At 41.0% G+C, this 15,332-nt stretch overlaps 1 protein-coding gene across 7 annotated transcripts in view; it reads left to right on the forward strand.

The window, feature by feature from the left end:
- RBPMS (RNA binding protein, mRNA processing factor) overlaps nucleotides 1–15,332 on the forward strand; it is a 177,851-nt gene that overhangs the window by 110,800 nt on the left and 51,719 nt on the right. For all 7 annotated transcript variants that reach the window (XR_005526122.1, XR_005526120.1, XM_039220818.1 and 4 more), the window contains one exon: nucleotides 254–404. Coding sequence is in view for 5 of the 7 variants with exons in the window: in XM_039220818.1 (XP_039076749.1) it covers nucleotides 254–404 (151 nt within the window). In the remaining 2 variants the exon portion in view is untranslated. The remainder of the gene's footprint in view (nucleotides 1–253; nucleotides 405–15,332) is intronic.

Raw genomic sequence — 15,332 nt, forward strand, 5'->3', positions numbered from 1 at the left:
TTTTGTTCAAGAAGAAATAGTTGAAAAAAACATGTAACTAAAAATTTTTAATTAAGTAAGCAAAATCTCCCCTGACTTTCTGGACATGGGGTATTACAGGTTTTCATGTATTGTGCATAAGTAGTGAGAACGAGAGCTCTTGCTGACCTTTTTTCCTGATAGCCCAGGATTTAATGGTGTGTTTATTTTGTCACCATTCCGGTTTGACTCTAAGGAAATGAAAACATCTTCCATTTGTTCTTTATTTCCAAAGGGCATCCGCTTCGATCCTGAAATTCCGCAAACACTACGACTAGAGTTTGCTAAGGCAAACACGAAGATGGCCAAGAACAAACTAGTAGGGACTCCAAACCCCAGTACTCCTCTGCCCAACACTGTACCTCAGTTCATTGCCAGAGAGCCATGTAAGTCCATCTACTTTTCATTTAAAAAAAAAAAAGAAAATAACCGAGAATTGTTGGTGTGCCGCATGTGAAATTACACCACAGGACATAGAGCTGTATGAGTGTCATTTTCCAATTCTGTGAAGAGGCTGTCTATTTTTGCTGTCTTAATTCCAAATACAGCAATCTTGTTCATGATTGGCTGTCCTAAAAGGCGGTTCATCTGGATTAGAACTGTAACTACTACCGAATTTCATTCAGTGTGCTGTAGATTTCCTTAATGTTATCTCGACCTTGTTGTAAGGGTGTTCTGTTTGCTTGAGGGTAGAATCCCTTCTTTATTCCCCCATCCCTGGATATGAGAGTTGGTACTCGGCATTTTACTTCATTTGTTGAGGAACATTAGTCCTCTGGCTTGAGAAAGTAGAATATTAAAAGCAAGAGAAGCCGATACTAAGTTTTATTTTTGAGAATGGGTGAGCCCGTAAATCTAGGGGGAAAAGTAAACACAAAGAATTTATATTTCGGAACAATCAGTTCTAGCAAACCAGTACTGCTAACTTTAAGGAAACTTACGGCTTCCTGTTGTAAATTAACTGGGTAAGGACACTAACTAATTGCTAAACAAGTGTTTTTACCCCACCTAATGAGCTTATGCCCTTAAATGGCCAGGCTACAGTTTTGCCTTTGATTGAATAACTTGAAAAGATTGTCTTAATTTTCTTTCTCAAACTCCATCAGTAGCATAAGTGAGGCGTGAGATAGGCCTCAACTTTTCCTTTCATTTCATAGCCATATGTGATTTAATATGGCAGGGCATTCAAGGAATCCCAAGTGACTTGCTGTTATTTGGAATATTTTTGCCCTATCGTTCTTGATCTTCTTTCCCAACCACATGATCTTGATCTTGCTCCTTTCCTTGTCAGTACGTTTTGAATTTTCTCATTGAAATTGTAGAGCACATGAGTTTCCTTCTCCCCCCATGTCGTGTGAGTGTCAGATTTAATCAGGTTATTGTGGAAGTTACAGTCATTCTGTAGCCATGTAACTCTTGAGAAGGCTGCCACTTGTCAGTGGAAACTAACAGATTAGAGTTTTCTCCGCCAGTGTGTTCTAAAATTTTTCTGTGAGGCCAGAAGTCAGAATAGAGAAAAAGTTCTGTTCTTCCATGTCCTAGGGAAATCTGAAACCTTTTCTAAACAATAGTTTCATTTTACGGTACAGGTGCACTGCAAGAAGATGAGTGGACATTTCTTACATGATTGTGTGTCCTTACAGCATCCAGTCCATAACCTTTTGTATATTTATTTAGTATTAATTGCAGTGATAAATTGATAGACTAATATTTTAATTTGGCCATTTGCAGAGTTATTCCATTTGTATGCCTCTTCATTTCCCACCGAAATTTCTTCTCTCTTTAGATATCAGGAAAAAATATTGGTAAGATACCTTGATTAATAAGAAGTAACCTTGAATACCTCTTTAGTTTTCTAGTAAATTTGCTGCCTCGGATCCAAGAGTGCTTTGAAAAGATTGATTCAGACTGCAAATGTAAGGCTGGCAATACTTATCCTTTCAATTCTTCATTGAATTCATTGCTTTGTTCCGGGACCTTTTGTTTTGTTTTGTTTTGTTTTCAATCTGCTATAAAAGCTCTGTGAAATTGGTAGCCAGGATGGTGATAGCCAGTTCATAACAGGGTACACAGAAGCAACAGAGGTGAAAAAGTGGACATCGAGAAGTCTCTGAAGTTGTAGGAGAGCTTGGCGCAGAGTTTAGAACACCATTTCTACCCTTCTACGCCAGCTCTACCCACCTCCCTTCCCTGTATACAAAACAGCTCAGAAATGGTCACATAGTTACCATGGCGTGGTCAAAACTTGCCTGGGCTGCCCGTGGCAAAACAAACTTGAAGCTTAAAAAAAAAAAAAATTCACACACCAGTATATTCTTGAGAAAATAAAAGTTATCACAGTATTTCTTAATATAGCTCCTTTTTACGACAGAGGCTGATGAACAGCAATTCCACTCTGACTCAGATTGACCTTATCTATCATCCATTGCAATTCCCTCTGGGAATTGTGAATTTCCCTGTCACATATGCTGAATTGTTTTCCTGAGAGCACACTGCCGACTGAGAACACTGTGGTGTGGTTCTTCTCTGGCAATTCCAGTTGCACCATGACTGTGATTGGTATTCAAGGTGTGGTGGTCAGTTCAGCCACTGTTAGGAGAAGGCTGCAGTGGAATCTTTGAATTGTGGGACTGGAAAAACCCTAAAGGCTTCTCTGTTCTAGATTGTGAGAGAGATGGGTTTTTTGGTTTGTTTTTGTATTTTAATTATTTTGAGAGAGAAAGAGAGAGGGAGAGCGCAGGAGAGAATCCCAAGCAGGCTCCGCCCTATTAGTGTGGAGCTGGACTCAGGGCTCAAGCTCACGAAACAGGAGATCATCACCCGAGGCAAAATCAAGAGTCTGACTCTTAACCAACTGAGCCGCACGGGTGCCCCAAGAGAGAGGTTTTTTAATGTTTCTTTTAGTTGATGTGTTTATATAGTTGTGGCTGAAAAGTGCCCATTACCATCACTAAAGGAAGGATGTGCAGGATTCAATTATACAACCTGTATTTTACTTGAACTCTGATTTCTCAGATACCTGTTGAACTGCAATGAGCACTCCGTGTGCTAGACATTGTGGAAGAAGGGGACTGGTTGGTGTCTTAAAAAAGCTATCAGTCCAAGAGATAGGTGGTGGTCAAAGTCGTCAGGCAACTTGGCCCATAGAAAGGCTGTAAAAGATTTTTTGCCTCTTAGTCTAGATTGCTCCAAATCAGACTGCCTTATTTGTTGAGCACCTGCTCTATTTGTGTAGAGCATGAGAAAACTAGCTACTGCACTTGCCAAGGCAGATAGTGGCCTAGACTCAAAGATGTCAGTAAGAGTTCTGGTTCTGCCAGTCATTGTGAAGCTCCGTAACCTTCAAGAAAAACATTGAACCTTGCTGTGTTCCTCCTGTTCCCTTGGCTATAAAATGGGAATAATACCTTCCTCACGTGCTTTTTATGAGAGCTAAATAAAACAAGATCCTAAGATTGTGTTGAGGATTGTAATGGATGTAATATACAGAGTACCAGGCAGACATAAAGTACGATCTTAATTTTGTAAAAAAAAAAAAAAACAAAAACACACAAAAAAACACATTGGTTTGCTCTTCTTTCCTAATAGTTAAAAAAGTAGGTATTGATCTTCTGAAGCACTGTCACTGTGACTATAGCTAATTGTCTTTGCAGATTAGGTGAGAGGATGAATGGCAGTCCTATACAGTCCCAGGAAAGTGTAGTATACTTTACTAATGAAATAATTTCCTAATGAAGTTTGAACTTCTTATTCCCTTGTGTGTGATAAAGAAAAGTACTGTGAGAAAGCTGGAAGTAAGAGATACAGAAAATTTTTATATAAAACTCTGCTAGATTATGCAATTTGCTTGTACAGGAAAGTAGTGTTCTGCAGTGTGAGAACTCCACTTTAGAGCCAAAAACAAAGCAAATCACCTTCTCTGAGTTTTGTTCTCATCTGTAAAATGATGTGCCAGACACTGCCAGGCATTTTACTTGAATTATCTCATTGGATTCTTATTAGCACTGTTGTGCAGTTGAAGAAACAGACCTTGGAGAGATCCAGTAATTTTGAGGTTACACCGTCATTAGGCATTATGGGTTGACTTGTGCTCTGCCAAAATTCCTGTGTTGAAACTCCAACCCTCAGTGGCTCCAGATGTAAGTGTATTTGGAGATGAAGTTTTTAAAGACGTGATTAAATTAAATGGGGCCATTAGGGTGGGCCCTAAGTCAATATGACTGGGTTTCTTGAAGAAAAATAGATGCCGGGGATGTGTTCACACAGGAAAGGCCTGGTGAGGACACAGTAAGGAGGAGGCTGTCTGCAAGTCAAGTTACAGAAGCCTCAGGAGAAGCCAGACCTGCCCCACCTCTGTCTTCAAACTTGTAGTCTCTAGAACTGTGAGAAAATTCATACCACGCAGTCCATGGTATTGTGATAAGCAGCCGGAGCAGGCTAACACACCGAGCGATAGAGCCTGGATTGAACTTCTGACCTGTTACTTTTTACTTTTGTAAATTGGTCCGGTGACTTAACCTCTCTCGGATGTGTCCTCTCTAAAATGGCAGTAACAGTTACACCTACCCATAGGGTTGTGAGGATTAATTAACTGCTCCGTGACTGTTTCATATGTGCGTGTAAGAACATATATGTTGTGCCTTCTGTTCCTCTTAGTTGAGACTGTAGTTTTCCTGCGTTTGTGTCCTCCGCATCTAGCACCTAGAAGTACGTGTAAAATCAAGATGCTACAGATTCTTAGTTTATGCTTTTTCATTTGGAACTTTAAAAATTTATAGTGTTATTGGGGCATGATAGGGAAACGATAAAATGCACATATTTAGAGTCAATTTTGATAAGTTTTGTCATACTACATAGGGAATTTAGTTGACTCCATGCCCTTGGTCTGTTTGCACTGCTTGTGACATACCATGTTTATCATAGTGGCTTTAAAGGTAGAGGCAGCCAGTCAGTACGTACAGAGCTTTTACTCAGACAGATTTTCCCCATTCAAGTTGAATTTTATGGAGCAGGTATCAAAAGGCTCTAGAACGTTGCAGTAAATCAGATTCCTGTAGTCCACCCCCAGGGATTCTGATTCTATGGGTTTGGTCTAGGACTTATGCTCTGTATTTTTAAAAACTCTTTGGGTGGTTCTGATGCACACATTTGAGAATCCCCAGCAGAGCAAGGAATTGTAAAGTTAGAGTCTCCTCCCGCTCACTCTTCTGTTTCCCTTCTCTCCCTGCCCCCCCACCCCCTGCAAAAACAAAACGTACCTCTGTTGATACTCTTATTAAATTTTACCTGTTAAGCACATAATCCCTTGGTGAATAATCAGACCACTTCCTTGATTTCTGCCATACCATTGGAATTTCCCATTTATCCAGTGGGAAAACATGTGGAAATGAATTTTCTGTCTCAGGTCTGAAAAGATCCTATGCAAGTTCAGAAAACATGTAAAATGCCTAGCAAGTGCCCTTCTGCTTCTGGGGACAACACCCTACAAGCCTAAAATCTGTTAATTTTCGCCTCTGTGGTTGGGGCCATCCAGGGCCTGGTCTGAAGCCCCATGTGCCCACGGACTGGAGCCAGGGTACCTGCATTCTCCAAGGCGGCATACACAGCATGTGCTGTTTGAAAGTGCTGTCCAGTTCCCAGCTCTGCTCTGACCGGGTGCAGGTGCCTCCCTGTTTGAGGTGCTGCTGTGATCCCACAGCTGCTCTCCAAGGTGGGGTCATTTAGAAAGGCGGTGACTGGGCCTGAGGGGCACCTGATCAAGCTGTTCAGAGGCAGGGAAGGTGAAGACAAAAGTTGTAGGTGGTCTCTGGGGATGAGGGCAAGACTGTCTTACTTCCTTAAGTAACTTCCTTAGGGGCATTGATTGGGTGGCTCAGTCAGGTAAGTGTCTGCCTCTTGATTTTGGGTCAGATCGTGATCTCACAGTTTTGTGGATTCAAGCCCTGCATGGCGGACTCCACACTGACACTGAGGAGCCTGCTTGGGATTCTCTGTCTTCCTTTCTCTGCCCTTCCCTCCCCCCCCCCAACCCCCGAGCTGTCTCTGCCCCTGTCAAAATAAATTAATTAAAAAAAAAAACCCAACTTCCTTAGATTTTTTGTGTGTGTTTCAGATTTCATAATACAAATAGTTTGTTTACTCTGATGATAGGAGGAAAGTTTCAGTTTCCTCTGCTTCTGAGAGGGAAAAACAATCCAGCAGTTCAGGAAAATATAAAGAAGAAAGTAAAAGTCCTCCAGTTCTGCCAGAGATCACCACCATTAACATTTTGGTGTATAGTACCTGTATCCAGGTTTTGAATTTCAAAATCATTTAACATACCCCTTTACCTTTAAGGTAAAATGCTGATGCCCAGGGAGATTGAATGGCCTGTAGAGTCAAAAGTAATATCTAGGCTCTCACAGCCCTTTGCCACAGCCTCTATGTTGCTGTTGCCGTAGGGGTGCTAATTGATAGTGACACAAATGTCTCGCTAGAATTAGCGCGGGAGCAGTGGTGGGAGACACACGTGGACGGCCCAGTGTCCCAAGTGAGCACAGCATGCCGCTGGGCTGCTGGAATTCAGGGGGTTGGCTGAATGATCTGCAGCCTTTTATTAAATGGATAGGGAAGAAAGCAAGCAGCCGTTTATTGATCTACTATTCTAATCCTTCAGAACAGTGTGGTAAAATACCTATTTTCCACCTAAGGAAGCTGAGTAACTTGCCTGGAGTCTCACCGATCATTTAGGCCTCCCTGCATCACACTCCTAACTTAACAGCCAACAGGTGCTTTGGCTGTAGTTGTTTTTAAGGTATTCCTTAGGGGTGCTTTAAACTCACTTAAGCCTTTAAAGATCTTGTTTTTCTCAAATTAAAAAAAAAAACGAACCGCGGGGGGGGCGGGGGGGGGAGGAGAGAGAATGAATGAATCAATCAATCAATCTAAAGCAGGCTGCATACTCAGCCCAGAGTCTGACACAAGGTCTGATCCCATGACCTTGGCATCATGGCCTGAGCCGAAATCAAGAGTCAGATGCTCAACTAAGCAAGCTACCCAGGGACTCCTAAAGATGATTTTATTAGAGATCCCAGATACCTGCATCTAAGGAGAAGATTTCAGGGCAGGTCACTGCTCAGTGAAAGTCAAGCTTCCGTATAATTCTATAGAGCATCAGATTTTGATGGCCAGGTGCATTAACTGTAAAACATATTCTTACATAGTTAACCAAATTGAACTGTATGGTTTTTATTTAGTTTTGGTGTACTTCATTCTGAGTTATTTCAGAAAATAAGAGTGCTTTCAATAGTTTTAAGTATTTCAGTTCAATGAATAATGCCATCATCACTAAAGATGAGGATATTTGTTTGACTTGATTTATACTTAGAGGACATGCAGGCAGTTTACTTAAGTGTTTCACATCCTTCATATGGAAATGGAAATGAACATGAATGGAAAGAGACAGTACTACAGCTCTGTTTTACATTAGTAGTTTCAGACCCTTAGACTTCATCCGTGACTCATCTTGGAATCATGATAGTATGAAACCAGCATAAAGACTCACCAGTTTACCGTTAAGTAGACTCTGTGACCTCTAGGTGATTCCTCTTTGTAACGTCCCATAAGGCTGATGAAGTCTGCAGAAAATTTTTCACTGTTAACTTCTTTTAAAAATATTTTTAATATAATGTTTATTTGGAGAGAGAGAGACACACACACACACCACACACACAGAAGTGTGAGTGGAGGAGGGGCAGAGAGAGAGGGAGACACAGAATCCAAAGCAGGCTCCAGACTTTGAGCTGTCAGCATAGAGCCTGATGTGGGGCTTGAACCCACAGACCACAAGGTGATGACCTGAGCCGAAGTCAGACGCTTAACCAACTGAGCCACCCAGGCTCCCCTCACTGTTACTTTTTTTTTTTTTAAGTTTATTTATTTTGAGAGAGAACGAGCGCTGAAGGGGCAGAGAGAAAGTCACAAGCAGGCTCCACACCATCGGCGTAGAGCCTGGTGTGGAGCTTGAACTCACTAACTGTGAAGTCATGACCTGGGCCAGAATTGAGAATCAGATGCTTAACCAGTTGAGCCACCCAAGCACCCCTTCAGTATTACTTTTCAAGGCGATTGAAAGCCTTGCCTGCTCCTTACATAAAGGATGGGTTTGAGAGACCTAGTCCTGAAATTGTTTGAAAGTAAAAATAAGAATTGGGAGGAATTGTGTAACTGGATATTGGGTCTGTTATTTAGAGAGAGAAGATTTGAGTTGAAGGCCAGTGCGTAGACCATATGATCACAATCTGGGCTCATCTGCATTTGAGAAATAAGCCCCAATATCTTTTTTTTTTAATTCTTGAATCTTCTCTTTATAAAATTATAGTTTCGTTTCATTTTGTAAAATGACCATGCCTGATTCATTTTATTGTTAGAGAAGGAAACCGTAAGTGAAATTTAAAGGGTTAAAAATATATATTTTCCTACCATCCAGAAAAAAAACACTATTAATGTTATGTTGTATACCTTTCTACATAACATTTTATACATAAATGTATAAGAAATAGTGTCCGGTTCTCTGGTTTTGTTTGGTTATGACATAATGATCACACTGTCTTCATTTCTCACCTACCTAGTGACCAGTTTTCCATCCAGGACCATATACCCAAGGCATTATTTTTAAGGGTTCTTCCTGTTGAAGGGGTGGAAGTGGTGGTGAAGGCCTTCAGTGCCTGGCAAGGAATTTTTTTCTTAATCATTTGGTGGGGACAGGATGGAAATTCTTGAGCCCGGCAGTCACCTGTTTGAAGGAAGTCTCTCCTTCCTTAAGCTGTAGGAAGCTGCAGTGGGGAGACAGGAATGGAAGAACACCATTAAATGTCTTACGTCAAGGAAGATGTAAAGTGATGGTAAGGAAGGCCCTTGCCTGAATTTTTTTCTTAGTATGCCTTGAAATGCCGCTAGGAAATACCATAGGAGAGGTGGTGCTCCTAGAAAGGAAGCTTCCCTCCTCCCCAGACCTCCACCCCACTTTCACTAAGTTTTGGTAAAAGAAATTGGTGGGAGTGAGACCACAAATTACTCTTTCACCTGTTTTTCTTACCCCTGTCCTTGCCGGTAAAGGTTTTGATGGGAGGGGGAGCCCACGTGTGAAAAACGAAGTTGTGGACAACAGCGGTATGGGGAGTCTTTGTGCAGTCAGAACCACTGGGAAGTGATCTGGGAGAGGGGCCAAGAGCCAGACACCAGGAGGGGACAGGAGGCGTCAGGCTGCCTGGTGGAAAGGAGACCAGGACCTCTAAGTATGGAAGGTGAGCTTGCATTTCTGTCCTTATTGTGGACCAGTTCCAAGCCACCAGAAGTGAAGTTCACAGAAATATGCCAGTGATTTCCACTCTGGGTATTAAGGTTTTATAATGATAGGAGTGACCCACTGAGCCTCTCACCGCTGGTAACACCAGGCATTTGTGGGCCGGATGCTCACGTCACAGAGAAGGGCCTATTGTCAGAATCAGGACATGGGTTTGGCGCTCAGGATGTGTGTGAGGGCGCCAGGTGCTTAGGCCCCTGGACATTCTGAGAAATAAAAACATGAAACAAAACTGCAGTCAGTGAGGACGGCAAAATGCTCTTAGAAACCAGGGTATCTCAATTAATGCTTATTTTCACGTATGTCCCACTCTGACAAAGCAAAAATATTGTTTGCCATAAAAAAAATGTACCACACCACACCAGTGTTTACAGCCCACCTTTGCCTCTGTCATCTCGAACCTGCACACATACCTAGTTTTTTCTTAATGTGTATAATTTTTTAATAACTGAGTTTAATGGTATTAAAGTAATATTAGGTAATGGGTGTGGTAAGAATGGTTTCCATATAGATCTTGTTTTATGTGGGAGGTGAGTTGTTGCAGCACTGTGTAGATCAGCAAGTCTGATCCAATCTGTTTACAGCACAATTTAATGAGTAGCCTATCTTTGATTAGCAGTGGCTGTTCACATTATGCTTTGAATTTGTTTCTTGTTTAATCATTGATTAGCTATAAACAAAGGCCTTAAGAACTCAGGAAGTCAAATCTCCTTGGAAATCACAGAATTCTTTTGTAATGCAAATAACTGCCCCAACTTTCATGTTTTGTAAACTCAAATTATTCATTTTATCTGCAGAGAAATGAAAGAATAAAGGAGTTAATTTAGTGGGACATTCCAGAAGAGACGGCTACCATAGACTTAATTCTTTTAAGGCCATGTGCTCTCCTCACTCTCATAAAAAGAAAGCATTTCTTATTTTGTTAAAGTTTGGTACAGGCTCCCTGTTTCTTCCCTTCTGCCTTTTCACACGCTTGTAAATCCTTAAGAGGTGCCTTTTCTTGTACAGCAGTTCTCAAAGTATTTGTCTGCCAACCCCAGGTTGGTCTGGAAGACCTTTTCAAGGAGTCCCTGAAGTCTAAGAGTGGTTTATTTTTCTCACTGTGTAGCATTGGGCGTAATTACTGGCACCTTAGTACATGTCAAGACAGTGGCACCAAACTGCAGTAGTCATCACTGTATTCTTTACTGTCCCATGCTCTGTGTCAAAAAAGAAACCAGTTTCATCTAAGAATGTCCTTGGTGACAAAGTAAAAAAATATTTTTATTCCATCTCCACTCTTGATTACAAGTCACTTTATGATATTTTTGACAAAGTGGGGAAGGTATGTATCACCATGTTAAAAATTAAAATGGGCCCCTGGCTCAGTGGGTTGAGCATCCGACTCTGGATTTCAGCTCAGGTCATGATTCCAGGGTCTTCATCGGGTTCTGCACTGAGTATGGAGCCTGCTTGGGATTCGTCCCCACACCTCCTCCCTCCTTCCCTTTGACCCTCTCCCCTACTGGTGCTTGCTTGCTGCTTATTAGGTACTTTCAAAAAATTTAAAAAAATTTAAAATTTTTGAAAAAATATTTACTAATTCATTTGAAAATATGGCCTCCTGGAGATAGGTAGCTTGTGAAAGAAGAAGTATTTTAATATCTTTTACAGGTAATTGTGGATATTTCTTGTTTATATTACACCAAAAGATTTGTTGCATTGTGGAATCAAATTTTATCCGTGAGCTTTTTATGTTGTTAAATTCCATTTGACTCATGATTTTATGATATGACACATTGGTCCTTTGGAAAATACTGGGTCATCGAATTATGCTGATCTTCCAAATGTCAACTCCTTTTATTCACATTAAAAGAATTTCATTAATAATCACTGATCTCATTGGTGAGACTGTTTTCTTTTTCATATATTACAGTCAATACAATACATTGTAATAGGTTGAATTAAAAGCAAATAATAAGAACTCAGTTGTCTTCTATTTATACACCAGATATTAAAGAGGTTTGCAAAAATGTAGAACTGAGGTTTATTCTTACTTGTTTTGGTATACGTAGCTGTTTTTCGCAAAACATATTTATCTTAATATGTAATGGGTTTGGTTTTTTAAATGAGTTGATGAATTATTTTAAAATTTAAGTTTTAATTTTTAATATGATAGAAGCCTAGTTTGGGGGCATGGAAACCTGCATTTACCAGACAGCTACTATAGATTTGGGGCAGGTGATTAAGTTTGGAGCACCTGGAGACCTGGGTGGCTCAGCTGGTTAAGCTTCCCACCCTTGATTTCGGCTCAGGTTGTGATCTCGCATTTCGAGGTTCATGAGCTCCATGAGCTGAAGCCCCAAGTGGGGCTCTGCATTTGACAGTGTGGATCCTGCTTGGAATTCTCCCCCCCTCCCCCCTTGAAATAAATAAACATTAAAGGAAAAAAACCCACAGTAAATGCTAAATGTTGATTGATTAAAAAAAAAAAAAAATTGCAGCAGCCTAAGCCCTGCAGAGCTAGACCAGAGGTTAACAGTGCCCCTCTAGTGCCTGGAGGCCTGCAGGCTCACACGCCAGCCTCCCGTTTGACTAGGGGCTTCTATTTATGCCACTTAATCTCTAGAGACCCTCCTAAGAATAGCTGCATATATGGTGGTTTAAAGAGTTGGATAATCTGTTTCCCATTCATTGTCGGGGAATTTCCTTGCAGGAATGGATCTGGACTGAGTACCTTTCAAAACTGTTTAATCACCCCCACCGCACTCCCATTACCAAATGTAATACAAGTTTACTTCAAGAACCTTGGAAAAGATTAAAGGGAGGGGGGCGGAGGAGGGGAATTAATGTTTTTAAGTTCCTAAATCTAAGGACACATGCTATTAAATTCTATTGTATTTCCTTTGTATTTTTTAACATAACAGTTTTACAAATGAGTTATATTTTTAAATACCAAGGCTTAAGGCATCTTAAAAGTCATTGGCTTTTTAATAGTATAACAACTTATGTGTAATGTAATATCTGTCTTTTGTAATTGAATGCAGAAAATTATCTCACCTCTCCCATCCAGAGATAACCATTTTAATGTTTGTGACGAGGAGCCACACAAAGATACACATCTTTATGTTAGACTGAGATTATATGTTACATGCTGCTCTCATGCCGTTTTCATACTCTGCTCTAGGCCTCACTTTCCATATCAGCAAATATATAGTTGATCTGTAACAATGGAATATCACGTAATCAGGGCTCTTTTCCTTGGGAGCAAAAGCTAGCAAAAGTGGTGGTTGCTTGGAGAGTAAGCGACGTGAAAATCTCAAGCTCTTGGTATAGCCAGTGCAAATAGAGGCTCTTTATCATCCTCCGTTTCATTCCATTGTGTGTGTAGCTGCTAGGGTTTTAGCTGTCCCGAGAAAGTGGAGTTGGAGCCAGAAGCAGCATCTTGGTTTGAACAAAACAATCTAATTAGTGGCTGAGAGTGAAGGAGCGTTAAGTATCTGTCTCGAGGTCGAGGAGATCAAGCCGGTCAAATATTAACAACTCTATATGGGAAATTATGGTGGGTTCCTGGTTCAGTTTTCTCACTTCAGTTTAGCAAACATTTGAGGGGAGGTGAGAGATAAAAAGCTGAGTGAGGTACAGCTCTGTTCTCGAGGTGTTTACACTTTCATAGGGGAAACCAGCCTGTAAATGACCGCAGTAGAGGGCAGAGCAAGTGCTAAAGTGAAGTAGTAGGTAACGCTGTGTGCAGATGAGGACACTGGTGATTAGGGACAATGGGAAAAGATCCCCTGGAGGTCTTTTGACCTAGTATCTGAAGATGAGAAACATTTCAGTAAGCAGAGAGTGTGCAGAAATGATTACAGACTGAGGAGAGGTGGCTTGTGTGAAAGTGTAGGAAGGAAAGGATCAAAGAAGAACTTGTGGTTTAGTGGGGCAGGAGAGATGCACAGAAGGAAGTAGAGGGTGACCGAGCTGGATCGGGAGATGGCGCCAATTTCAGGACATCCGTAGATATCAGGTGAACAGGACGAGGAGACCCTTGCAGGTATTTTGTTCCTTCACAGAACACATCACACCAGCACAGTGCTCATCTCTGATCAGCATTTAGGGACTAAGGAGGCTGGATTGGGGGTGAGGGGTTAAAATGACGTATGCTTACTATCTCACCGATCCTGTAAGTTAGCATTCCAGGCACAGGTTTACTGGGTGGGTCCTCTGGTCATGGTCTCACAAAGCTGAAATAAATGTGTTGGCTGGGCTTTAGTTTCGTCTTCTGTGCCCACATGGTTGCAGTAGATTTCAGAATCTTGAGGTTGTAGGTAATTGGCTACGAGTGATTTTTTAAAAGCTGTCATTTACCTGAGCTGCTGCCATGGGCCAGTTACAGGCGCATATACATATACGTATGTACATATACGTATGTACATATATGTATATATGAATGGATATTTATATATACTTATTTATATATATTTTATATATATTTATATATATATTTATAGTTGCTAGTCCTTCATAAGAACTGTAAGGCAGTATTGTCTCAGTTTGACAGATGGAGAAGAGCCTGCAAGGAGTACGTGGAATGCTGTTTTATTTTGGTTTTTTCCTTTCCTCATGGGCAGAGAAAGATTCCGTGGCGGTTCTGCATACCTACCACTCCTCACCCAGGAGGCTGAATTTACTTGGGAAGGAAAACGTTTATTAAAAAGTCTCATTACCCTGTGACTTGAAGTATAGGGGCGTGCATGTTTGCATAACAGAACTGATGATAACATTCCCTGGATGACTTGAATCACCTGCAGCTTAGGGCCCTTCTCCCGTGTCTCCTTGGCTACTTTACAGAAGAAAACTTGGTTTTTGGCCACAATGCAGAGGAGATTGGTGTCTTGCAGGTTTGTTTTATTTCTGTTTATGTCTGTTGTTTTCAAGACATCAAAATATAGAAAGAATCATATAATCAGCTCTAGAAACCCATCATTCATAGTTAAGCATTATCAAGATTACACCACAACTTGCTTTTTATATCCATTCTCTTTTTTCTCCTCCTCCTCAGTCTTTTTAGTTGAACTGTTCAAACTAGATCCATATATTGAATTTAGTTATGTCTCTTAAGAGTCTTTTCATTTAGAGTAGTCCCCTTCCCCCACCTCTCCCTTTTTTATGCTGTTGTTTTGTTGAAAAAAGTATCAGCTCTATTGAGAAAACAGTCTTCCTGGGGTTTTTCTGTTTGCTCCCTTTAGGTGTCTGTCTGGTTTCTGCATCCCCTTTATTGACTGCAAATTGAAAGGCTTGATCAGATTTGAATGGTTTGGTTACGGAATGCTGGGTGGTTGTGGGCTCATGTGGTCCTACATGATGAAGCAGCCAGTATTTGGGGTATTCTGTGGTTGGTGATGCCAAGATGGGCCTGTGGTCAAGCAGTAATTGTATGATGCCTTCATTGTAAAAGTTCCTGTCAACTTCACTTTCATGGCTTTATCCATTGATCTTTATCGCATTGACTAAGGGGTTGGAAAGAGTGATTTTCCTAATTGTGTTCATTTACCCTGAAATAAAGTTAGTTCATCAGAAACCAAGGTGAGGAGCAAAATAAATGCTTAATTCTTTTCTTTTATTGCCAGTTTTGAACATGAGAGATTGGTGCCTGGTTATCTCTGTTTTGGGAGGGAAGTGTGTAACTTCTTTTTCTGTCACTTTCTCTGTTTTTAGGTATCTTAATGACCTTGGGTTTCCGTATTTTCAGGGTGTTTCAGTGGATCCCGTTCATTAGTTCTGCGTGGGGGCAGGGAATCATGGCATCTTTCTGAAGGAGGGAAAGTCAGCCTCCATAGGCGGGGCTTTGTAATCTCCCTCCTTCTCGTGAATTATAGAGCCTTCCTGGCTGGTGGTTCAGGACTGGTGCATTGCACCTTTGTGTGTTTTTCAAGTGCTTCAGTAGGACCTATCATTCTTGGAGTATAATGAGTTTCTTTAGCTACTGGATCAA

The sequence above is a fragment of the Hyaena hyaena genome, unplaced genomic scaffold (genome assembly GCF_003009895.1).
Source record: "Hyaena hyaena isolate Hyena2069 unplaced genomic scaffold, ASM300989v1 scaffold_17, whole genome shotgun sequence".
Taxonomy (NCBI): domain Eukaryota; kingdom Metazoa; phylum Chordata; class Mammalia; order Carnivora; family Hyaenidae; genus Hyaena; species Hyaena hyaena.